The sequence below is a fragment of the Chelon labrosus genome (genome assembly GCF_963514085.1).
Source record: "Chelon labrosus genome assembly, chromosome: 21".
Classification (NCBI taxonomy): domain Eukaryota; kingdom Metazoa; phylum Chordata; class Actinopteri; order Mugiliformes; family Mugilidae; genus Chelon; species Chelon labrosus.
The window spans coordinates 14,135,523-14,159,800 of record NC_140354.1 but is presented as its reverse complement, the minus strand read 5'-3'; the positions used below and the strand labels follow the sequence as shown (position 1 = coordinate 14,159,800).

General features: G+C 45.1%; 2 protein-coding genes across 3 annotated transcripts in view; one reads left to right on the top strand and one right to left on the bottom strand.

Moving 5' to 3' along the window:
- Positions 1 to 6,942, top strand: part of LOC311506712 (syntaxin-binding protein 4) — a 32,542-nt gene extending 25,600 nt beyond the window's left edge. The window contains exons 12-20 of one of the 2 annotated variants that reach the window (XM_084570782.1): positions 164 to 260; positions 595 to 722; positions 816 to 908; positions 2,327 to 2,392; positions 2,483 to 2,680; positions 4,286 to 4,402; positions 5,350 to 5,399; positions 5,498 to 5,628; positions 5,862 to 6,942. In XM_084570782.1, the coding sequence (XP_084426908.1) occupies positions 164 to 260; positions 595 to 722; positions 816 to 908; positions 2,327 to 2,392; positions 2,483 to 2,680; positions 4,286 to 4,402; positions 5,350 to 5,399; positions 5,498 to 5,628; positions 5,862 to 5,920 (939 nt within the window). In that variant the 3' untranslated portion in view covers positions 5,921 to 6,942. The remainder of the gene's footprint in view (positions 1 to 163; positions 261 to 594; positions 723 to 815; positions 909 to 2,326; positions 2,393 to 2,482; positions 2,681 to 4,285; positions 4,403 to 5,349; positions 5,400 to 5,497; positions 5,629 to 5,861) is intronic. The other variant, XM_084570781.1, reaches the window with a different exon arrangement.
- A 181-nt stretch (positions 6,943 to 7,123) lies between these two features.
- On the bottom strand, positions 7,124 to 21,899 carry rrn3 (RRN3 homolog, RNA polymerase I transcription factor). The gene is made up of 17 exons (XM_084570649.1): positions 21,478 to 21,899; positions 20,209 to 20,265; positions 20,027 to 20,116; positions 19,799 to 19,928; positions 19,650 to 19,709; positions 19,433 to 19,496; positions 18,892 to 18,961; positions 18,451 to 18,549; positions 12,010 to 12,105; positions 11,796 to 11,919; positions 11,529 to 11,659; positions 11,257 to 11,387; positions 10,970 to 11,157; positions 10,771 to 10,879; positions 9,968 to 10,120; positions 8,448 to 8,532; positions 7,124 to 8,145 (listed from the first exon to the last, which is right to left on the bottom strand). The coding sequence occupies exons 1-17, from the start codon at positions 21,571 to 21,573 to the stop codon at positions 7,996 to 7,998; spliced, it is 1,833 nt and encodes a 610-aa protein (XP_084426775.1). The 5' UTR covers positions 21,574 to 21,899; the 3' UTR covers positions 7,124 to 7,995.
- Positions 21,900 to 24,278: the final 2,379 nt, after the last annotated feature.

Sequence of the window (24,278 nt, the reverse complement as noted above, 5' to 3'; positions counted from 1 at the left end):
CCGTTCGATCGATTCGGTTCGTTCGCGAACTTCCCAACTTTAGTTTGGTGCTAGTTAATCTTCTCAAATGACGTCACAATGGCACCACGGTAAAAATACCTCCACGTGCACCTGTCTGTCCTTCACTTGTTCACGCTTACCTTCGCGTCTCTGTCTCTTTCAGGCTCTGTCCTTCCTCGGGTTGGATGTCACGGAGGAGAAGAGGAAGAAGTTGAAACAGAGTCTGACCCCGGACCCGCAGGGCACCGTGGCCTATGGAGGTGAAGCAGCGCACGCACACATATACTGAAACAGGTCACACGTATTTCCAGTTGTGTCATCGGCGGCGGTGAAAGATCCGTGTTGAGATGCTGTCAAAGCGCGGGCTGCGTGTGACGGCTCGCATGTCGCTTTCTGGTTGTGTCACTTGCGGGCGATGTCACGTTGTGTAACCATGAGGCAGCACTGTCTCTGTTTGTATCCAGGCCGTCAGTCAGTGACCAGGCTCTGAATGGACCTCTAACTGTTTTTGTCTTTAGTTCTCCTGGCTGCTTTGGTTAGCCTGCTTTCTCTGTAATAAACATTTCTTCTCTGTGTTTGTCTTTTGACTCTCAGACTTCGTGGAGGCCACCCGCAGCATCTTCCAGGAGAACCTGGAGGAGCTGGGTCTGGGGACGGATCCCTTCACGTTCTCCTACCACGAAGCAGCCAGCCTGATGGACACGTCGGCTTTCCATTCACCAGTAAGCAGCGCACGCAGCATCACAAACATCATCCCAAAGCATTTGGCCATTAACAGCCTCAAAACCACCTTTACTGTATGCGTGTGTCTGCAGACGTACGAGTCCGAGAGCAGCTACAGCAGCGAGGAGATGGAGCAGTTCCAGACGGAGGTGAAGCAGCTGCAGACTCAGATGAAGCAGCTCAAGGTGAACACGCGCTCTCACAAAGTGGCGTTTGACGGAAGAACCCCAAACATCCACAATTATCCCCATTTTTCAAAGGTTTCTCTTTGCGCACGTTCACGCTTTAATCCTCAGTTACTATTGTTTACACGTTTAATCCCCCGCTGTTTGGGCTCGGAGCCAGTTCGAAGGCCAGATTTGCAGCTTACGGTCGAAGCCAACTTATTAGCTTCAGCCTTGAGCCACCGTAGTTGCAGCTTTGTCGCAGAATTAATTACCCTCAATCCAATGTTCATCTTCTCCTTTGGATGAAGTCGCTCAGGTCTACGGACAGGTGCCTCATCGGAGGCCCGTCAAATCTCCACAAGGCTGTGCGCGTTTGGATTCACTACTGTTTCCACATTTCATAGTCTAGGTGGCAGCTCTAATTAAATCTCCAGAGCTACACTGAAACAAATTGAATGCATAAAAGGACCAGCTGGGATCAGTTTTGTCCAAGAACATGAGCCGTTCTGTGTGTTCAACATATTATATTGTGTCTCTTTAAATGCACTGCACAGCAAAAGAGATGGGGAAGCTAGAAAACAATCCTCCTAACCACCTGTATATCTTCCTCCAATATTATATTCATTACAACGTGGGGAAAAAAAAAAAACATATCGGAAAGTGATTGAAGACGCAGGAATCCAAAATGTATTTTATGGGCCCGAGATCATCAACTACAATTGTGGTATTGTCACACATTTCCCATTAGCTAGCTAATTTATCAGGTTTGGACACTGAAACCACGGTGTGTGGTGCCTGTGGCGCTGTGAATTTTAGAAAATAGTGGGTCCCTTCTTAACTTTCCGTCATTTCGAGAGGGTGGTTGAGTGTGGCCAAAACCGAATGATGGAAAGCCAGCGCTTAATTCCTGTTAAATCAAATTTGGTCACGTTGCGGTTGAGCATTTTTACAGCAGGTTCAACGCTGGTGTCGTCGTAATTTTGATTAGGAGGGAGTAAAGAGTTTATTTTGCTGGAGGCCTAGGCTGATAGGAACAGAGAATATCCTCCCGAGTGTCTCTTACTTTAGACTTGAATCAAATAACGTAGCCTAAGGCTGAATGATTCATACTCCTGCAATAAAATCTAAAATAATATTGCTTCTGTGATCTGAACAGATGTTAGCAGGTAGTCAAGTAAGCCACAGAAGATATAGATGGATACTGCAGATATTTCTTATCCTCAAGTGAAGCATGCAGTAAATATTGTCGTATCATAGCCCTCAGATTAAAGAGCTTGTCAAGGAATTTGCTGTGAATGTAGAAGTGAAACTGTAACCTTGGCGTTCGGCCGCCGAGGCCAAATGAGCTGCGCCCCCTGGCAGCCGCCCAAGCTGCAAAGGTTCTCATGTTCACCTGATGACGCAGCTGTGGCTTCATCTGCTGCCTCTCTCGGCAGGTGATGCTGAAGGACATGGAGCACAGCAAGAAAACGCTGGAGGAGGAGCTGCAGAAGACCTCAGAGGTGAGACGTCGGCAGAGGCTATGAGATCACGATGTGTTTAGCGCATGCTGGTGTTCATCAGGTGTGGAATACTCTGCTGCCCTTTCCCAGAAAGCCTGCTTGACCGTGGAGGAGAACACTCGACTGAAGAGCCGTCTGCAGGCAGCCGAGGCCGAGGCGGGGCAGCGGCAGAGCAGCACCGCCGAGCAGGACTACGAGGAGGTCATCCAGCTGCTGGAGGCCGAGATCAGAGACCTGAAGAACCAGCTGGCCAGCAAGAGGCAAGCACGAGGAGCCGAGGCCAAGCAGGTACGTCGTGCTTGAGAGGAAACCATCTAGTTTCACGGCCCTCGTGGCTCCACAGTCCACGACACAGATCAGTTCCCGTTGGACGATACCACACTGAGCACCTGTTATCACCTGCACTCAGGAGGTAAACTGATAAAGCATCTGTGTTTAAGGACCAGAGCCAACGACTGTGGCTGTGTTATATCATGTGGAATTTAAAGCCAGGCTTTTCCTCTCCTCCGTCAATCTCTCCATCCTCCGTCACACACTGCAGGCCCTGCAGCAGCATCAGTCCCTGACTTTATTTTATTTATTTATTTCCATCCACTCCGATGTAAATCGCATCAAGCTGCGTTCCTCCTTCCTCTGTGGCCTCTGAGCTCTGCCTCCGTTTTCACCCGCACCCTGCTTTGATGGAAAGAAGGCTTTATTATTCATTTCACTCCGGCTCTCGAGATCACCGCCTCACTACCTGTGGCTCGGTAAATCCTCGGGCTGTGGCATCCAGTGGCAAAGATAAGAGAATAAAAGAAACGGAGAAGAAAGGGGCGACTGCTGCAGCACAGGGTCACATGCTTATATGAGTTCAGCTCCATCATATTTACCAAGCTGAATACGAGCCTCGGCAATCTTAATCAAATTTGTGAATCTATGCATTGTTTGAAAGCACAAAGCGAAAGGTGCTTCTTCTTTAAGGGAACTGGCTCCAAGTCAATACCAGGTCAAATCTGTGCTACATTTGACTTGAAGCTTTAATTGTAGTTTTGCAAATTGAAAAAAATGAACACATGCCTGCACATGTGGATCATTTCCAGTCTTCGATCAAATCTCCAGCTGATTATGAAGCAGCGTCTAATCCTTACGTGCAGATCCAAAGCATTTTGCCTGAAGGAGAGCCGCTGCTCTCACAGCAAGTATTGATTGATTTTACTCTTTTCTTTTTGGGTGTGCGCGCCCACAGAACTACCACTGAGCTGTAGCACCCTTTGATTTAACCACAGCGCTGTGTTTGGATGAAAGTCCGTCAGCGTGGCACATCTTGACTTGGGGGGCGAAATGACAAAGAGAAGAGCCGAGAGATCGTTGTCACATGTAGGGAGCAACCAGCGCTTTAGAGAAAAGAGCTGCGTTATTGACCGCCTCCCTACCGGTCATCTCTTTGTCCTCCCGTCGGTTTTGGACAATGTCGGCTCTGTGCCGCGTGTTCTTCAGTTACCGTGGAAAATTTCTGTGGCCCTCACTTGAGCGATACCTTTCTAATGAGATCTTGTTAATGCCGTTTAAGCTCTTAGTGGCCCGCGGCGCCCGTAGTGACACGCAGCCAAGAAGATGTCAGACAGATCAAGAGCGGCTGAGATTTATTTGGAGGTAGTCAGAGTAAATGTCAGGTGAGAACAGGTGTGTGATATTAGAGCCTGATGACAGCTGTACTCTGAACAGCCTCATATGCAGTTTAGTGATCACTAGCTGGTTCCCTTGTGGATCAAAAAAGTCTATTCATTTTACTTTTAGTGCCAAACCTTTGCAGAGACATGTTCTTTTTAAACAAATTAAACCTTTCATGAAGTCTTAACTCATCACCTCGACGCCAATCGCTGAGTGTGTTTGTCTCTGTGTGTTTGCCAGGAGGAGGTGGTGGAGCTGAGCAGGAGGCTGACGACCGTCGACTGCCAGCTGAGGAAGTCAGAGCTGAGCAGGAAACACCTGGAGATGTCCAACAAGAAACTGCTGGGCTTCGCACAGGTAGGACTGTGACCGGGCACACTCGTGACGAAGTTAGATGTCTCCTTGACTTTAGGGCTCTAAGGAGATTGTCAGTAAATTTAAACTGACTCCACGGTGGTCGGTGCACGTTCTGCCTCACAACTCGTGATCCATGCAGATTGCACAGTCTCAATTCAACACCAAACATATCCAAAAGTGGAGTCAGTGTGCCCTCTAGTGGCTGAGTTACAGACTGCACAGACCGGTTTAAAGTCTGACCTATTATTTGGACTTAAATTACCAAGCGCTGCAAGGCAAATTCAACCAGATCTTGACAGATCAGCTCAGACCTTGAGCATCTACAGTTTTGACTGTCCTCAATCAAAAAAAAGCATCCAAGGGACGGTCAGATCCACGCAAAGCAAGCGACAACTGATGAATTTGCTCATATAAGGACACGAACTCCAACGGTCCAAAGATCTCCAACAAATTCATCAAACAGTGTCCTCAAAAAAAGCAGACAAAGCTGCTCTGATCATTCATCTTTTACGCTCAGACTTTCACTTTACTCTCTAAAAAAACTCACTTTTCCAATTTTATCTGTAGATTTTAAACGACTTCCCACTCTGACACTCTTTTAACCGTGTCCTAACGTCTGGAAATTTCCTACCACGCTTGTGTACGGAGGCCACATGTTTGCCTCACAATTACACCTGTCCCATCAGAGGATAGAAACATTATTTCCTCAGGCTGATGCAGGTTAAGCGTGTTAGTCTGATTTTTCAAAAGACTACCTCTGGGGACGAAAGAAAAATCTAACGTACGCGTGTCAAATCTGCAGTTCCTCAAACGGCCACTGGAGGCTGGCTCCAAAAGAGAGTCAATGGTCGTAGATCTTGAACATTAAAATGTTAAAGTGTCCAGCTTTACAGAGACTGAATATACGGTATAATTTGGACCTGGCTTCTCTCTCTCTTTCTCTACAGAGCGTCCACAAAGTGTTGACAACGCCCAGTCTGTTCGGAGGAGAAGGCGGGTAAGAGATCCATTATTACACCACATTATTAGTTCCATTAGTCGCATTGAGGATCCTTCTGTAATCCACCGTTCCCGTGTGTTTTTTCTGTTGGTCAGGAGCAACATGTCGCCTCCGATCACAGACAGCCCCGACACCCCGTCGCCACTTCCTGATCCTGCCTTCCAGCTGGCTGTGGAGGCCAAAGAGCTGGTGGAGGGCGTGTGCACCATCACTGCTGATGACAAAGGTACGGAGGGAGCTAGTCTGTGACTAGTCCCGCACCTTGACCAGAAAATGAAAAGTCTAGGTGGCTTCCATACATCATTAGTCAAAGGTCCATGAAGGACCAGATCAGTAAAGTGACCCAGTGTCCTGACCAACTTTTGTCTCAATAAATCTTACGTTCTTAATATCTTTGTTTTGCTGAAGATTATCAGGTTTCTAGGAAGCAGCCCATAACATATTAATGATCTGTTTCAGCATCTGCGAGTACATCAGAGGCGGCGTCAGTCCCAGCTCCGAGTCCTCACCACGTGTGAGCGACGAAGAGCCGGAGAAGACAGAGGGAGGACCCCCGGGGCCGGGCCGAAGAGGCCGAATTAAAAAAAAAAATAAATGAACGAGCGGCTGAACCCCACGACGGGACGACACACCCGACGGCAACGACACTCCGGCAGCGCCACCTCCAGTACGACTTCAGAATCTAAAACAACGCGGCTTCAACAAATCCAGATCCTCAGCAACCCGGACGGCGGCGGATCGATCACGTTTTAATGCCAAAGCTCGGTCGGAGGCGCATCAAGAAAAAAAAAAAAAAACACCGTCCCCGGCCGCCTCTTTCTTCTCTTGCAGGGTTCAGCGGCGGGAGGGCGTCGACTCGGCCGCGACCCGAGGACTCTTTCGATGATGAATCACAGAAGTCTCTATGAGAAATGCTCTGCCAAATAAATAAAAGTCTGCTCCTCTTTGTTTTTTTTGTGTGTGTGTTAACTCTTACAGCAGGCGGTGGTGTTGGGGGAGCTGCATGACTGAGTCCACAACACACACACGCTGTAAACCTTGTTAATACTCCTCCCTGACCTCTTTTGTAACCCACTCTCAGAGTCACTCCATGGACTGCATGTAAAAGGAGGACGCGTTCGCTTGGAAAGGACAATCCTGAGCTGTTTCTAGAGTCTTCCTCTGTGTCACTCAAAGCCACCTGCCTCCGTCACACACACTGTTTGCTCTGAAATCAACAGCAGTGTCCCCTCTTCCATCACGCTAACTCTCCCTGTGTCTTTACTCATTAATAAAAGGCATGAAAGGTTTTAAAGATGCGGGACACGAGCAGCACGCTTCATCTGCAGCTTCCCATCAATGCATGGTTTGTGCCTCCTGCGTCCAGGGGCGGCTTTACCGTCGCCGTGTAGCTCCGGCTAGGTAAACTCGTGGTATTTTTTTTTTGGTAGTCGCAGAGCGTCGGCAGACGTCGGCCGTAGGCTGCACGTCGGAGCAGCGGCGGTTTTATTTGTACAGGCGGCAGCAAGCGAGTTTAAAAAAAAAAAAAACGTAATAATTCAAAACGTGTCCTGTAATTCAGCCAGATTGCATCTTTGGTGTGGCCTCAAATTCTTTCTGTTACTGTTTTATATTAAAGGAATAACTGATAACTGGAGCCCGTGTCGTGTATCTTTTATGTGTGTGTACACCGATCAGCCACAACATTATAACCACTGACGGGAGAAGTAAACCATCTTCAATGTTCTGCTGGGAAACTTTTGGACCTGACATTCATTCGCGTGGATGTTACTCAGACATGTAGCACCCACCTAGACCAGACCATCCCCAGCAGGATGCAGCCTGACACAGACACACACACAAAGACATTTTAGGAACATGAAGAACAGCACAAGGTGTTGACCTGGCCTCTAAATTCACTAGATCCCAAACTGATAAAGTATCTGTGGGATGATCCACAGAGGCCCCTCCCCTCAACCCATAGGACCCAAAGACCCCCACTAACAACATTGTGCTGCTAGAAACCACAGGACACCCTCAGAAGGCCTACAATATATTAGGAAGGTGGTCATAATGTTATGCCTGATGTGGGTATATGTGAGTGTGACTCTAAGCTGAGCATGGATCCTATTCAGAGTTTAGTTTTCGATCTTTGTCGTGGCCAAAAAAACGTCGAAACAATTTTTTTCTTTTTCAACAAATATAACGTCTAAAGCTTTAGTTTAATTAAACTTTCTTTTATACAGAAAAAGAAAGAAAGAGGCAAACACCTGTCTATAGCAGTTTAACCGTTAAACTGGACAGACCTCTTAAGAGCAGTCACTGATCATCAGGAGGTCTTAATGATACGGCTGCTTTCATTGTTTTTGCACATTCCATTGTCTTATATATAAAAAAAAAGTCTTATTGACCAGTGATCTCTAAGGTGTTGGAGGCTGATTTATAATCTGTGTGTTGAACGCTAATAAAAATCCTTATAAACGAACCGTGCAGATCCATCGGTTCAGCTTATTGCTCCATCCTAGAGTAAAGAAAAAATGTCCGACCCTAACTACGAGGGTTCCCGGAGGAAGGAGGTCCTCGTCGGCGAGAACGCGACAGTCTGTGCGGGGGACTAGAACGGCCTGTGGAGGACGCAGGGGGGTGAACCCACGCTGCTCGGGCTGCGGAGGTTCGATTCGTACGAGCTGGGCGTCATTCCCACGATGCCGTCGTTCTGCGGCGTCTCCCCGCTCAGGAAGTCGTCCTCGTCCTCCCTCGAGGCCTGACGGACGGAGACAAACGCCCACGGACAGGTGATCAAATAGAATAGTGGCTCCAGGTCCAGCAAGTGGACTTTTTATTTTTGAAAAACAGCACTCAGCATAAATCGTAACGACGTGGGGTTAGTGTCCAAAAACTGGACAACAAGGTGTGACTGGCTACGAAAAACCTCTAATGATATTTCTGTCATTTACTGGACAAACTGTTTAATCTCAAGTCACTGCAATGATTTGTTGTAGACGTTCTTTGTAAAATCAGACTAAAGTTTTCAAGGAGTCCTCCACTGATTCACCATCAACTCACCTGTTGGGCTGTTTTTGTGGGAAGCAGCTCAGTGTCTGCAAGTTCTTCCCAGACCTGGTACAGAGGCTCAATCAGCTGACCAGACCTGAAAACACACACATGTAGACAATGTAAGATCCTGTTTGGTGGGATTTTTATTTTGTAGTTTAAGTTTCCTTGTCCTTGCTGAGTTTAACCTGAAGGCTGCGCGAGAAGCGAAAAGCTTGTTCTCCCAGATGCTAATATTCGCAGCGTGACCGCTAATCTCTCCTGGGTAGTGCGTGCTGAATGAACGGCGTGATAAGACATCTGAAAATAATATGAAAACCGCCTCTCGTCGTCCGTCTCCGTCCACATCTCAAACAATGTCCAGCACGTGTGACGGATGCTGCGGTGGGAGGGGCCTATGAGGACTTCCTGGGAGTAGAGGTGTGCGATACCGCTAGATTTGGTATCGATCCGATACCAAGTAAATACTGGGCCAGTATCGCCGATACCGATACCGATACTTTTTAATAATTAAGGTGGATGCACCATCAATCTGAATCAATCTAAATCTGAATGAATTCTCGTGACATTTTAAGTGTTTTTGTGATTTGCCTTTTGGATTATTAATCAGTTAAAGTCCAGTACAGAATTTGGTTTATAAGTAAATAGAAAATACTTTATTATCACAATAAAAGTTTTTGTTCAGAAACAACCCAAAATGATCACTTGAGGACAAATAGGCCTACAAACAAATTATTTTTCAGGCAGAGTGTATATAAAGAAAAATATATATATAAATATATATATATAAATAAAAACTAAATCTCTCCCTTCATTGATCTTCTTTCTGGATTTTTTTTCTTAAATAACCAAAGTGTAGAAAATTATCACTCCACAACAAATATTTTAAATAATGTAAGGACGTGTTTAGGAAGTACAATACGATACAAAAATAAGACAACATTTCTCCCCTTTAGTGTACCTTTTTTCTTCTTATCAGCGATCTGTAGGGGCCAAGTGGGCGGGGATTTTAAAAATTTCCATATGCTTTTACAAGTTTGTTGTGTCACCACTGTATCTTACCACCTTTTTACAAATAGCACAACTTGCTATCGTTTCATTTTCGGCCCGAAAATATAACCAAACAGCCCTACTCTTTCTCTCGTTGTGTGTAATGCGTTGCAGTTGGTCAGGCCTGGCTGGTAGCGGTGGGCGGTGTTCGGTCACCTGGTGCCGAGAGTCACGTGACGGTACAACAAACACACGCTAGGGGGAGGAGGAGCAAAATGAGCCTGATCTGTGACAGCAGCGGCATCAAGAGTCAGGTCGCTTCTTTAATTAAACGAGAGAAACTGAAACTTAAGTATCGATCTCATTACATTGGTATCGATCAATCTCGATACCAACGTTGGTATCGATATTATCGATATTTGGATTGATCCACCCACCTCTACCTGGGAGCTCGGCCCTTGAGTTTCTTGTGAAGTAAACATCGTGTTTAACTGTGAGGAAGGCCGCTTCAGTCTGGTCGCATTTTCTTTGATTACCCGTACCTCTTGAGGACGTAGGGGTCGAAGGGGAAGAAGCTGTCCAGGGGGTTGGTGTTGGTGCTGACGCAGTCTCCTCCTCCAGAGCTGCGGACCACCGGCAGCGCGTGGCGGTTGTTCTTCTCTATGATGGTGTAGCAGAACACCACTTGGTACTTCCTGCAACGGACGGGACAAATACAGCTGTAGACGACCAGGAGGACACGTAAACACCTTTATTCATTGTCGTTGCTTATAGTAGGGGTACATGCACAAGAATGTGTATGGAGTGCATTTTTGTTGATGATTAAGTGTTTTCATACTGTAGGAACTTCTTCATAGTTCCTGTCACTGTCAAAACTACCCTTGCCTTTGGAAGTAGGAACAATTGTATATAGGGCTGAAACGATTCGTCGAGTTACTCGATTAACTCGATTACAAAAATTGCTCGAGGCAAAAACTCTGCCTCGAAGCCTCGTTAAATTCCTATGACGCGCACTATACGCGCAGGGATCTGATTGTTCCACACGGACCGTTGTTTTGGAAGCACCTATGCGAAGCACACCACTAGCGCGTGATACATTGTGTATACTGCAAAGTAGACCTGGCGTACCACAGCAGTACAAGCTCAATGATCCAACATCTAAACAGAAAACATCCACATGCTGTTTCACCAAGCGTCGCTGAAAAAACGTAAAAACGTAAAAAAAAAATATCCGATTAATCGATTAATCGATCGATAAAGTGCTAGATTAATCGATTACAAAAAGAATCGATAGCTGCAGCCCTAATTGTATATGTACAAACTATTTGAAATGAAAGCTGTGTACCTGGTGATGGCAGCAAACATGCTGGTGACAGAGGGCATGCAGACTTTGAGAGGGTTCAGCTGACACATCACCACCCGCTCCAGGTTCAGACTCTGCAGGTACTCCAGACCTGACCCACAGACAAACACGCTGACGTTATTATTTGGTTATTATCTGACGCGCTGCCGTGTTTGCCACAGTTCAGGTGCGCGTTTCCTACCTTTCTTCATGTTGGCCTCCAGCATGGCTCTGTGTCTGAAGATGAGCGTGTAGAAGACGGACTGGCAGGCCGTGTAGAAGGCCCCGTGCAGGCTGGTGTCGCAACACACCTGCTTGCCGCTGCTGTCCTGGCTGTCGATGTAGCCGTGGATCCAGCTGATCAGCAGGTCCAGGCAGGCCCGCACGGTACTGTAGGACGGCGCAGAGAAGAGGCGGACAGACGGATCAGAACAAAAGCTAAAGAAAAAAACATATGGCACCGTTGGCTTTGGGCTGTTTTCAACTCACACCACAGGGATGAACTTGGCCCGGGCCAGAAAGCTGCCCAGGTACACAGCGGCGGCCTGGCGGATGACGGCAGGCTGAGAGGGGTTCTGCAGGATCTTCCACAGGTGATCCAGGAACGCCTCCGCTAGGGCCTGTGATGGAGAATAAAGAAAACACAGAACGTAAAGCACAGGGAGTATCTACAGCACATGAATGAGGAAGAAAAAGATAAATGAAACAGTGACAGATTACATGAAAAGTGTAATCTACCACACGGTGTAGGTAGTACTGACCAGTCTGAAGCTGCAGAGGTAAAAGACTGTGTACTGGACGTGACAGGAAGCATGAGTGGGCAGAATGAGCTTGTCAAACACACTCAGCAAATCTTTGTACAGCTCCTTAGTCCTTTCAACGTCAAGAGAGCCTGAGAGAGAAAACAGAGAGGAACTGAAAACCACTAAATGAGTCTTTTAGATCTTGTTCTACTCAAAGCCTTTATTGGTCAGTATCATGTTTAAAGCTGTGGATTCCTTTAGTGAAAAGCTGAGCTGTCCGTGTACCGTCGACATGACAGACGTCCTTGATGTACGCCAGCAGCACAGCCATGAGGCTGTCCAGCCTCTCAGCCACCGGGTGAGCCATGGAGGTCTTCCTGGCGGGCTGATCCGCCGACATGTCCTCGTCCTGACGGGAGACGAGAGGAGAGTCAATGCTTTGAACGTTTCAGCTGCTGATTTTTAAGGCTGACAATCTCACAGAGCAATCAGCAGTTACCATGTCAAAGAGTCCCTCTTCAGTCTGATCCTCTGTCCTCTGGTTCTGGACTGCATTTTCTTCTGCCTCCTCAATGTCAGCCCGGGATGCACTCACCTAGAATACACCACACACACTGTTAGACACCTGTTTACTTCCGGTGTAAAGCAGCGTGTGTCATATGTGGACAAAAGACACATGGAAACTGAGAGTACAGATCTGTATGTCTGTCCACAACAAATAACTTGACATCCTCTGGAGACATTTTAACTATAACAAGCTTCCAAGAGACTGTATCCACCTTCAGAGTCCCTGTTACTTTCAAAAGCCACATTTCCACTGCAAGAACTTTCTTTCTTTTAAGAACTAGGAACCTTTAAAGGTACATCAATGTGTTTCCCCAGCAGGGAACTATAATAAGCTTCGGGAAACTGTATTACCTTGGGTGGCACATTTAAAAAGTGAAGGAACTTTGAGGGTGGGGCTTGCAGTGTTGAATATTTCGGATTGGTGGAAAACTTACTGCAGTTCTTCTCACAATCAGTCTCCCTGCTTTGTTTAAGTTTAGCCATTTGGATGCTTTAAAACTGCTTTTATTTCTTTTCCAGCATTGACTCAATAACTACGCTAGCGAAGCACAGTGATGCCTGTAGTCTTGTACATTACTGCCACCTACTGGACTGGAGTGAAGGGGCACTCCAGCAAACTAATTTCTTTCAGTAGAAACAAACCAATGGTCTAAATGTAACGTATGAGCTATGGTTCGTAAAGCTTTAAGTAACTGGGAATAAATTTATTTTTCTGTTCTTATCCTCATCTCACTTTAATGTTACAATTCATTATATGCAAACACTTCTTATTCTTTATGTTGACTCTTATTAATCTACGCATTTGTTAATTTAACTGGAGGTGGAAAATACTAACTACTGCATGTTCTAGATAGGTCTATAAATGTTTGGACACTTTTTATTTTAGCTGTTTACCAAAATATACTGAAGTTATAGGGTTAAGGTTTATTTCTCTTATCCTGCAGCGCTGCATGTTTCTCATCTGTGGTCCTGGCCACTACTCTTTCTTAACAGTTGATAAAACCGCCGCTACTGCTCAACCACCTGATTAAATGTTAGGCCATGTAAATAAGGTTCTGATGAGAAGAAAACTGAGGAAATATTAATATATTTAAAACCATAATTGATGGAGAAAAAAGATCATACCCATAGATTCATGCAAACCACAGGAACATTGTTAACTATGTTAAGTTAGTTTTAATTATGCAGGCTATTTTTTATTTTTAGACCAGAAATAAATATAAAAACCTGAGTGTTTCTATTACTGTTATTTCAAATTCATACAAGTTTGTGCATATTTTAACATTAATTCCCTATTTATCCAAAAAGCCTTTAAGTCCAGTTGCCTTTTTGTGGATATACCATGACCTGTATGACTGAGAACCTTCACAGACAATCCTATTTACTTATTTTAAACCTAATTTGAAACACTTTGTAATTAATATATAAATTATTTTAGACAGTTTTGTGTTCTCAGAGACAAATAAATGTTTTCATAGTATTATTTTGACATTTTACACCTACAGACAGTTTAGTCACCATCAGTATTTGTGACTGTGTAATAAATTTCAATGTGTTGTTGAGGTCAAACAGGTTTAGTGTTATCTATAAGAAAACAGTGGTTTGAATTCAGACATTGGGGTCTCATTATGTCCAAACACATTAATAAGAAAGTAAAGAGATACATAATTAAAATAGACAAATAAGACTCAGCAGTATCACTGTGAGGAAGGTACTGCACTTCCGTAGTACTCTTCATGAATCTATAGCACGGTATAATCACCTGCTACTTTAAATATTCAGAATACTCAATACTTTACAACTTAGAACTTAGTTATAGAAGAGATGTGTAAACATTAGTGTATGTTGTTATTTTTTTTTTTTTTATTTGTGTTTTTTGTGCTGTTAATGAAACCATTCACTCACTCATTCATTCATTGTCCGTAGATGGCTAGGGCAGATTCCTGTTGATGTCTGTAGCTTCTTCCAGAAGGAAATGGACAAAAGATGTTTTGCCCAATACCGTAAGGACATGCTGCCAGTACATCACAGGATTAAGACAGAGAGACACACAAGGCCACTCTGGACATAGACGTATATACACAGAAGCCTCATTGAACGCTGGACCGTGCGTCAACGTCGCCGCCACATTGGAGGAGGCAGCTGTGTCCAGCGAACCAATACGAGTCAATGCGTGAACTTTAAGCGTCTTCTTCAAAGTGCTGTAAGTTAACGCCTCTCATTTACACATTCACACACGAACGTATAAATTCCAGGGAAAACCAGGGAACCAAAAACAATGTCCGTTCTTTTTGGTTCCGATCTGTTTCCTGACTATATACGTTCGTGTGTAAATGTGTAAATGAGAGGCATTAACTTATAATACTTTGTAGACGTTTAATAAAGTTCACTCCATTGACTCGTACGGGTTCGCGGGACAGAGCTGCCTCCTCCAATATGGCGGCGACGTTGACGTACGGTCCAGCGTTCAATGAGGCGTCTATGTATATATGTCTACGACTCTGGACAGGGCTCCTCGCCATCACAGGACAAACAATCATTCACACTCACATTCACACTCACACAAACACAAATGGGGGTTTGGGTTAGGGGAAAGGGGAAAGGGGTAAGGGATGGGGGAGGGGAGGGGGTTGGAGGAGGAGGGGGTTATAGGCTGGTGGTTATGGCAGAAGTCAGGCTGAGGCTGGGTCTTTCAAGTTCTTTTGAAAACTTTGAGGAATCTCTTCTTCAAAGATTTCTTCTTCACTTTTTCCGGCGCCTCCTCAATCTGCTCTTCTGGGTGTTGCAGTCTGTCCATCAGCTCTTCTTTGGAGTTCTCACCCTCCTCCACCGTCTTCTTCGTGGCCTCAGTGATGGACTGTAGGCGGTGCTGGAGGTCGGCCTTTTCCTGGTCCCACTGTTTTCTTTCGTTTTCCAGGTCCTCCTGCATCTTGATGGCTGCAGCTGTCATAGTTGATCTGGTCACTATGTTCTCAGAAACGTAGCGGAGCTTTTCCTCTTCCCACTGACGTTGCTGCTCGTCCATCTGAGTCTGCATGACAGTCAGTGCAGCTTGAGCTTTAGTGGTCTCCTCTGCTTGTTGCTGAAGACAGGCCTCTGCTTCCATCAGCTCTTTTCTGGAGTTCTCACCCTCCTCCACGGTCTTCTTGATGACCTCGGTCATGGATTGTAGGCGGTGCTGGAGGTCGGCCTTTTCCTGGTCCCATTGTTTTCTTTCGTTTTCCAGGTCCTCCTGCATCTGGATGGCTGCAGCTGTCATGGTTGATCTCGTCACCAAGTTCTCAGAAACGTAGCGGAGCTTTTCCTCTTCCCACTGACGTTGCTGCTCATCCATCTGAGTCTGCATGACAGTCAGTGCAGCTTTTGCTTTAGCGGTGTCCTCTGCTTGTTGCTGAAGACAGGCCTCTGCTTCCATCAGCTCTTTTCTGGAGTTCTCACTCTCCTCCACGGCCTTCTTGATGGCCTCGGTCATGGATTGTTGGTGGTGCTGGAGGTCGGCCTTTTCCTGGTCCCACTGTTTTCTTTCGTTTTCCAGGTCCTCCTGCATCTTGATGGCTGCAGCTGTCATGATTGATCTGGTCACTATGTTCTCAGAAACGTAGCGGAGCTTTTCCTCTTCCCATTGACGTCGCTGCTCGTCCATCTGAGTCTGCATGACAGTCAGCGCAGCTTTAGCTTTAGCGGTCTCCTCTGCTTGTTGCTGAAGACAGGCCTCTGCTTCCTTCCTTTTGTTTTCCTCTGCTTGAAGAGCTTCTTCTAGCTGTTTACTGTGCAGGGAAACATTTTCATGCATCTTCTCCTTCTCGCTGAGCTCCTGATGAAGAACAGCCATCTCTTCTTTCGCCTCTTTTCCTTGGGTTGTGAGCTGTTCTCTCAATTGCTCTAACTCTTTTCTTAGAGCAGCATTTTCTTGCTCCAGTGAAGAGATCTTGTCTGTCCCTTCACCCAGAACTCTGTGAAACTCCAGCTCCGAGATCTGAAGTAGAGTGTCGTTCTCGATCCTAGCACTGGTGGGTTCAGGCTGGGCTGCAGGCTGCAGTTTCTCAGCTGGGTTTCCAAGCAGCATTTGGAGAATAGGATGTACTTTAGCTGCTTCAGGCTGCTGTATGGGCTCTGTAATAGCCTGCAGTTTTTGCAGGGTATAATCCGTGGGAGGCAATTTGGGATTGGCAGGTATTACTAGAGCTGCAGTTCGAGGCCTGCTGGACAACAGCACTCTAGTCAACTCCGTCAGTTTTGGGAGTGCTGAAGGTTGCACTTTGATCCTTATGATCGTCTGTGCAGAGTTTGGTGCAGCTGTGGCAGGCACTTTTGGAGCTGCACATTGGAGCATGGACGTAGGCTCCACTTTAAGTGTGGTCTCAATCCATTTTCTTGGTGTGGATTGTTGTATTGTAGGTGTCCATTCCATCGTGTCTATATATGGCCCTATCGAAGGCATCATGGCAGCCCATGCAGGGGTATCTTCAGCATGCTCTTCAGAAGTTGCTGTCTCTGGAGATGCACTACGTACAGCAGTAGCTGCAGCAGGCATTTCTGGAGATGTGGCACACACTTCTGGAGATGCAGCAGGCATATCTAGAGATACGTCTGGCACTTCTGAAGATGTGGCAGGTACTTCTGAAGATGCGGCAGGCACTTCTGGAGATGTGGCAGCCATATCTGGAGATACGGCAGCCACCTCTGGAGAGTCTGCAAGCATGTCTGGAGATGTGGCAGGCACTTCTGGAGATACGGCAGCCATATCTGGAGATACGGCAGCCACCTCTGGAGAGCCGGCAGGCATGTCTGGAGATGCGGCAGGCACATCTAGAGATAGGGACGGCATATCTGGAGACATGGCAGTCACTTCTGGAGATGTGGCAGGCACATCTAGAGATAGGGACGGCATATCTGGAGACATGGCAGTCACATCTAGAGATGCGGCAGGCATATCTAGAGATAGGGACGGCCTATCTGGAGACACGGCAGTCACTTCTGGAGATGTGACAGGAATACCTGGAGATACGGCAGGCACTTCAGTAGCTGACTCACGTACTGTGGGAGCTACGACAGGAATCCCTGGAGCTGCATCAGGTACTGTGAGAGCTGTGGCAGGCACTTCAGTGTCTGACTCACGTACTGTGGGAGCTACGACAGGAATCCCTGGAGCTGCATCAGGTACTGTGAGGGCTGTGGCTGGTATCTCGACAGGTGTGTGGGACAGATTAGGCAATGTGGCAAGCAATGCAGGTTTGGTTGCCTGTGTGCTTGTCGCAATCAAACCAAAGTTGATTTTCACAGTTGCCATCTTGTCCTGTTTTCTGATTCCCCTTTTCAGGTCAGCGGTGTTCTTGTGCGCCTCCTGTGCGGGGGGTTGAGTCTGCTCTGTCTGGAGGGCTGGAAAGTCTTCATCGTTGAGCTGCATGCTGACGTTTTGCTCAACCTCCTCCTGGAAGTTGGAAGTTATCCCGGAGTCCGTTGGCTGAGACATCTCCTGGTTTTCCTCTGCAGACATCGTGGCAGACTTGGTGGCGGACGTCGCGGCAGGCGTCGAGGCAGACGTCACGGCAGACGTCGCGGCAGACGTCACGGCAGACGTCACGGCAGTCTTCGGTGGAATGAAGACTCGGTGTTTAAAGTCACGCAATACGACTTTAAATTTACCTCTATGAACCTTGTTGCGGTTTGGGTTCATTGTAGTCTCCATTTGAAATCGAGCAGTGTTTACTGTTCGAATCTCTGACTGTCGCTCTGGGAATATGAAGTAATATTCTCGTTCGCTCGCTGTGTATTTTGTGGTAGGTACCGATCAAAAACTAAGCTGTGGCTGTCGGGAGTTGAGTCCTATTTATACTCTCGGCAACATTCTAAAGATCAAAGGCAGACCATTGGTCTTTGATGATCATAGGATCTGACTCTGATGACATCACGTGATGTCATCAGAGAAGCTGACAGTTCCTCTTACACATGGAAGCCAACATTCCATCAGCTCAGTGTGGACACGTGAGAGTTGATCTCAATCAATCAACCAATCAATCAACCAACCAATCGATAATCAATGAACCAATACATTTTTATCTTTTGCTGGATGTAAAAAGACCTCGATGCTTGTCAAAGACCTCGTGTATGTATGTTGTCTACATCAATGTTAGCTAATGTCAGCTCCCTCACTTGGATGAGAGAGATAGACATGCTGCGGCAGAGATTAAAAGTCTTTTAGCGTTTAACTGTTAAATGCTGAAAGACTTTTTAACACCGCTTATTCATGATGTAATGTCTAAAAAAACTTTAAAAGTTCCTGGAACTTCGGGAGGAAATGCGGCTAAGGTTAAACATACAACCTACACTTTATTGGCCATTTAAACTTGCGATGCAGAGTCGTAGCACTCACGTCCAGTTTGAGCAGCTTCCCGATGATCACCTCAAGCACGTCCCGTCTAATTGATGGTATGTATACCGTCACCCTCAGGAGGTTGTGGACGTAACACTCCTGTAAAGAACGACCAAGTATTGACATAACTGTGGTTAATACTACGAATACACAACAATATTCATGACACGTAAGATGTTACGATAAAACTGTTGCATAATTATTGCAAAAATCTACTAAATAAAACTTCTGTCAATGTCTAATAATGGCAGAGCTGAAAATCTATTTCCTGACTACAGTGAATTTAATATTATGTATTCACAATTTGATGATGTTTGAAATGACTAAACAAGGTCTCCTTTATATGTGATGAGGCACAACAATCACAGTACACACATGATACTAAAATGTATATATATGGAGTTCGTGCTAGGTGTTGTTCCAGCCTCAGTTTTCTCTTACCAGTGTCCTGGAGGATTTCTGTATGAAGGGGAAGTTGTCCTGTAGAATGGGCATCAGGAAGCGACTCGTGCTAAAACAAGAGCACCAATAATTTATAGTAACATGTAAACTACAATATTAGGTTATTTTAGTCATTTTATTGACTAACTGATTATATATTAATGCATATGTGTCGCTCTATGACATGTTTTGGCATAAATGGATGGATTAGGGACACTTTGCAGATATGGCCAATAGTTAAAGAGAGGAGAAAGGAACACTTTCTTTGTCCAGAGCCACGTCACTCATTAACAACGTAGATTTCCTTCCTGAGAGGAGGCAACGAAAGGCAATGAACCAGGTTCTCAGCGCAAGTGATTATTAAAATAAACTCTTTCCCCTCAAATGATCCACCCTGACACCTTGAACTAAGGCCAATGACGACACACTAAGTCAAATTCTGGCAGAAGAAGACGCCTCTGATTGAGAATTCAGTGTCAGAGACTTTCAGAGTAAAACATATAATCAAAAGCTTGGTAGAATGACACAACAGGTGACTTACGATGGAACATATCTGGTGATGAGCTGTAGCGCCTGGTGACACTGATGGAAGTTTCTGGGAAGATCTTAAAAAAATAAATAATAATAATAATCAAAAGTACAGTATGGTGTCAATTAATATATATTTAATGACAGAATGAAGTGTGATGATTGAAAGCCATCCACACTACTTCCCTCTCAAACGTCCCTCTAAAACACAGAAGTAAAAAGTTACTCACTCTCATGTTCATCATCGGAATCAGAGATATCCACCCCTCCTTCACAGATGGTCACCCTCTCTGAAAAACAATACACAGTCAGACATTTAACGACTCTCAGTTCGGGATTTCATTTCTGATCATTTGGACATCAGTCAGAGGGAACGTACTGGGAGTAAAGTGGGAGACCACCATCTTGAGGCAGGCGCACAGGTAGACCGTCTGTGCTGACACCAGGTTACCGAGGAAGGCCATGTACTCCTCCACCACGGCCTGGCTCCGACCCACCCACGGAAGCCTCTAGAAACAAAAATTCACACACACACAGATTCAGCATGGAGGCACAATCTCACCATGGTCGCCCCCATGGTCGCCCCCATGGTCGCCCCCATACTCACCAAGACAGTATAAATAAGTTGTTCATGGTCCTTGTTTAGCTGGCTCACACAGCCCCGAAACTCTTGCAGCCAGTTGATGATCTGAGCATCCTGTTAGAGGGGAGAAAGCTCACTCAAAATCAAAGCTGCATGACAAAGGCTTACTGTTTTGCCCCAGATCCCAAGCTGATGCTTTACCGTACCTTTATATCAGGATCAGCCAGCTGATGTTTCAGCAGTTCGTAACCACTGGAGTCTCCCTTCAAAGAACAACAAATGCAGCTGATTAGCTAAATTATATGAATTACAGCATCTGTTCAACAGCTGGTTAACGCCAATATCTAATCAGCCAATCGCGTGGCAGCAAATCGGTACATTTAGACACGGTCAAGATGATCTGCTGAAGTTCGAACCGAGCATCAGAATGAGGAAAAAAGGTGGTTTAAGTGACTTTGGACGTGGATGCAGGCAGAAGGGCATCTCTGGACGCACAACACGTCAAACCTTGAAGAAGATGAGCGACGGCAGCAGATGAATTTAGACAACAGATGACTCAGAAAACAGGGGCGGCACAGTGGAGAGGTGGTTAGCACTGATGCCTCATAGCGAGAAGGTCCCGGGTTCGAATCCATGGGCCGACTGTGTTCCCGGTACTCCGGCTTCCTCCCGCCGTCCAAAGACATGCTCATTAAGTTAACTGGTGATTCTAAATTGGCCGTAGGTGTGAGTGTGAGTGTGAATGGCTGTCTGTCTCTCTGTGTTAGCCCTGCGATAGACTGGCGACCTGTCCAGGGTGTACCCCGCCTCTCGCCCCATGACAGCTGGGATAGGCTCCAGCAGACCAAACGACAACAATGAATGAATGAATGAATGTCTCATCTAATGAGTCTTCCCGATGCTGCAACGTTCGGATTGTAGGGTCAAAATGTGACACAAACATTATGAAAGCATGGCTCCGTCCTGGTTTGTATCAATGGTTCAGCATTGAACACTGCTGCTGAACATGTCCATGCACCTTCTGATGTGGTGGAACCGGATGATTCACACTATATACGAGCAGCCTGCTTCCAGCACCTTACTGAGTCTGTGCCACAAAGAACTATCTCCTAAAGCGTACCTAATGAACTGGCCAGTGAGTGTATTTGCTGTAAAGTTTAAGAAGGTGTGTAAAATCTGTATACAATTAAACCAGGGAGAGGAATCAGTTCAGTATGTTGGTTTATTGCAATTAAAGCTCCTCTAAGTAAGAGTGACTTTAAAACAAAGTGTAATAAATGGCTGTTTAATGTTAAAACACATTTAATTATAATATAATAAATGGATTGTGGCATTATTAACATGTTATAATTTCTCTTGGTCAAACAACCAGTGTATTCTGTGATGTCCTTTAACGTGTACAAGCACGGACTGGAGCGTTGTCAATAGCAACGCTTTTTACCATTTAGCACAGTTAACTCAACGACAGCACTCACCCGCTTATATTTCTCCAGCGTCTCCTCAACGCTGCCCCCAAACCTGACAATCTTCGCCGGTGGAGTGTTCAAAAACTCCCGACCGTCTACCTCCATATTCACTCCTGAAAATAACAGAAACTCCTAGCTAACAACTGCTTTTACTCGGCTAACTTAGCTTCGAGCTAATAAACGTCGAGCCGAGCAGGAAAGTTGGAGCTACTTTCATTATTAGGGTCGACTAAAATATTCGCTCACGGCATAACATTTAAAGAGTGACACTCATTTATTGCACATGCTGGAGAATAAACTTCCCTGTCAACAGCCGAGCGCATGTGTTTCGTAAGCGGAAGAAAACCCTGTGTTTACGGAAGTGAATGCCGGTGTCGCATTCAAAGATGTCCGGAAACCTCGAATTATGAGGTCACTGGTTCCGGAATCTCAGTCAGCACTTAATAATTTATGACCGTATAATTATCTATTACACATTGTCTGATGAACTCTGTAAAGCGGACATTTATGGACTTTTTATTTTAATTTGTTATTTTATTTCCACTAAACTCTTAATGAGACTTAATAAGGCAAATATCATGCTGGTTAAAATCCTAGATACTTAGTTTGTAGAGTTTGTAGATAGTTTGTGTGCTGTTGTAATTTCTGAAATTACCACTAAGGGATGTCAATGGGACATTTTCAAACCCTACATACAGATGGCTGAAAATAAATCGAATGACCAAACACGAAGGTGAGTCATTCAAGTCAGAAGAATGTTTTTTTTTTTTTTTTAGCTTCCTTAGAGGCAAAGCAGACGACAAAAACAAGCTTTTAAGAAGTATAAACACTGTTTAATGGGCTAAATATAAAATATGAACACACGAAAACACTTTGAATAGTACTTATTTTAAGTCAAAGTGTTTTTTTGGTCATTATTTTATCTAATAGTGGCCACATTTATTTATTTATTTTTTTGTCATTTTTTGCAGCTTTAGTTTGCTTCCCGTTTTTATTTTGAAAATCCTCTGCCTCATGTGTATTGTTTATTTTACTTCCTCCTTTTGTGTTATGTCCTCCTGTGTTTTGAGTCACCTGTCACCTCTTTACTTTTCTGTCACACCTCTTGTCTTCTCCGCCCGTGTTCAGTACTTCATGCAGTTTTTATTGCGATATTCTGTCTTGGCAGTTTTAAAACTGTTTAATTTAAACAGCATAAGGACATAACTTAATAGTTTAATAATAAAACTTCCATATACGTTTAATATACCATTCATGACAGACTAATGGACAGGAAGTTGTTTTGTCTCTTATCAGTTACAGGATGACTCATGCCTTCGATGTTTACATTATTCAACATGACTACACGACTATTTGTGTCTATTGTCTATGTAATACTATCCTATGACATCACAAAAAGAAGTATTATTGTTCCATGTATTACTGTATTGTTTCAAATGCGCTGTCCCAGTAAATTTGGATACGCTTCTTTGCAATATGCTATATAGAAAACGGACGTAGAACATAAAAATGAGAAGAAACAGCAGTATCATAAAAGTCAGCTCGTTCCAAAGGTTAGATGCTGAGGCTTCTTATCTCTGCGGGTGGGGATAAGGACACATGCTGCCAGCTCCACCTGGTTTTCCACAGCGGCGTTCTGTTCAAAACCAACAGCAGCCAGCTCACATTCATTCATGACATTACATATTTATATTCTGTTTTCCCCAAATTGTGCAGAGAAGGATCTGTAAGTCCGACCTAATGAGTAATATCTTAACAGAAATCACAAGCGTTCTCTGTAGTAAGGTAAGGGTCACAGCATGAAACTGAATCAGTGAGCTGGCCTGGCAGCCTCATCCTCAACACATTTACCGCCGTTATCTCAGCAGAAGTTGCTTCTGCTATGTAACCTAAAGGGTGTGCCTGTTGCTAATTTTATTGTGTTGCTTTTGGATTTTATTTCCGGCATTAATAAATAATACTGCATATATTTGTATGGAGCTGTAGCACAGACTTTGTGACCAGCTTTGATTAAGGCTGAAGGGAAAGCAGACACATGTGGCCTCATTCCACAATCTAGCAAAGGGAGATTTTAGGTAATCGAGGCCTTGAGTTAGAGAGAGGTCGGGGTGGATGGACGGGTTGACAAAACACTGGGCTTTAACAAGGAGACAGCTGCCAACAGTCAGATTAGTTTCTCTTAAACAGGAACTAGGTTTTCAGTCATCCAGGGCTTGGTATTGGTCGAAGGTCATTGGAGGAAGTCCTCCAATTCCAGCTGAGTATTTAGTCGCTGACAGTTCCTCGTCATGTGGGTTTCAGATGGGCACCCGCCCCCACTTGTGTTCCCTAATAGAAACCTAAACTCCTCACCAGACATTTAGAACTAAATAAAGCAACTTGCATGAGTGGCGAAACACCGTCAGAAAACCCAACAAATCCATGTGCTTTTGTTTCAGCTTTGTTTTTTTTTTAAAAAAACCCATAACAAAACTAAATTCTATCCCGAGTTAAGATCATTTCCTCAACAACAGAGTTTTTATAAATGGGTAAGCTATTTGTAGTTCAACACTTTATCTGGGGCATATCTCCTGGCACTCCTGTGGGTTGTAAAAACAAACTATATGGCTGCAGATTGGAGAACATGACGGGTAGAGGATCATTTGATGTAGCGCAGAGCTGCCAAGTTTTGACCTTTCTTCCCTATTCCACGTCCAGGAAGAAAGATGCCTAAGAGGAACCACAACAATCTGCAATCTGAAGAGCTTGGAAAGCCACTTAGATATGTGGTTTACATGTCGGGTGACAATTCCTGCTATCGCTGGGAGGAA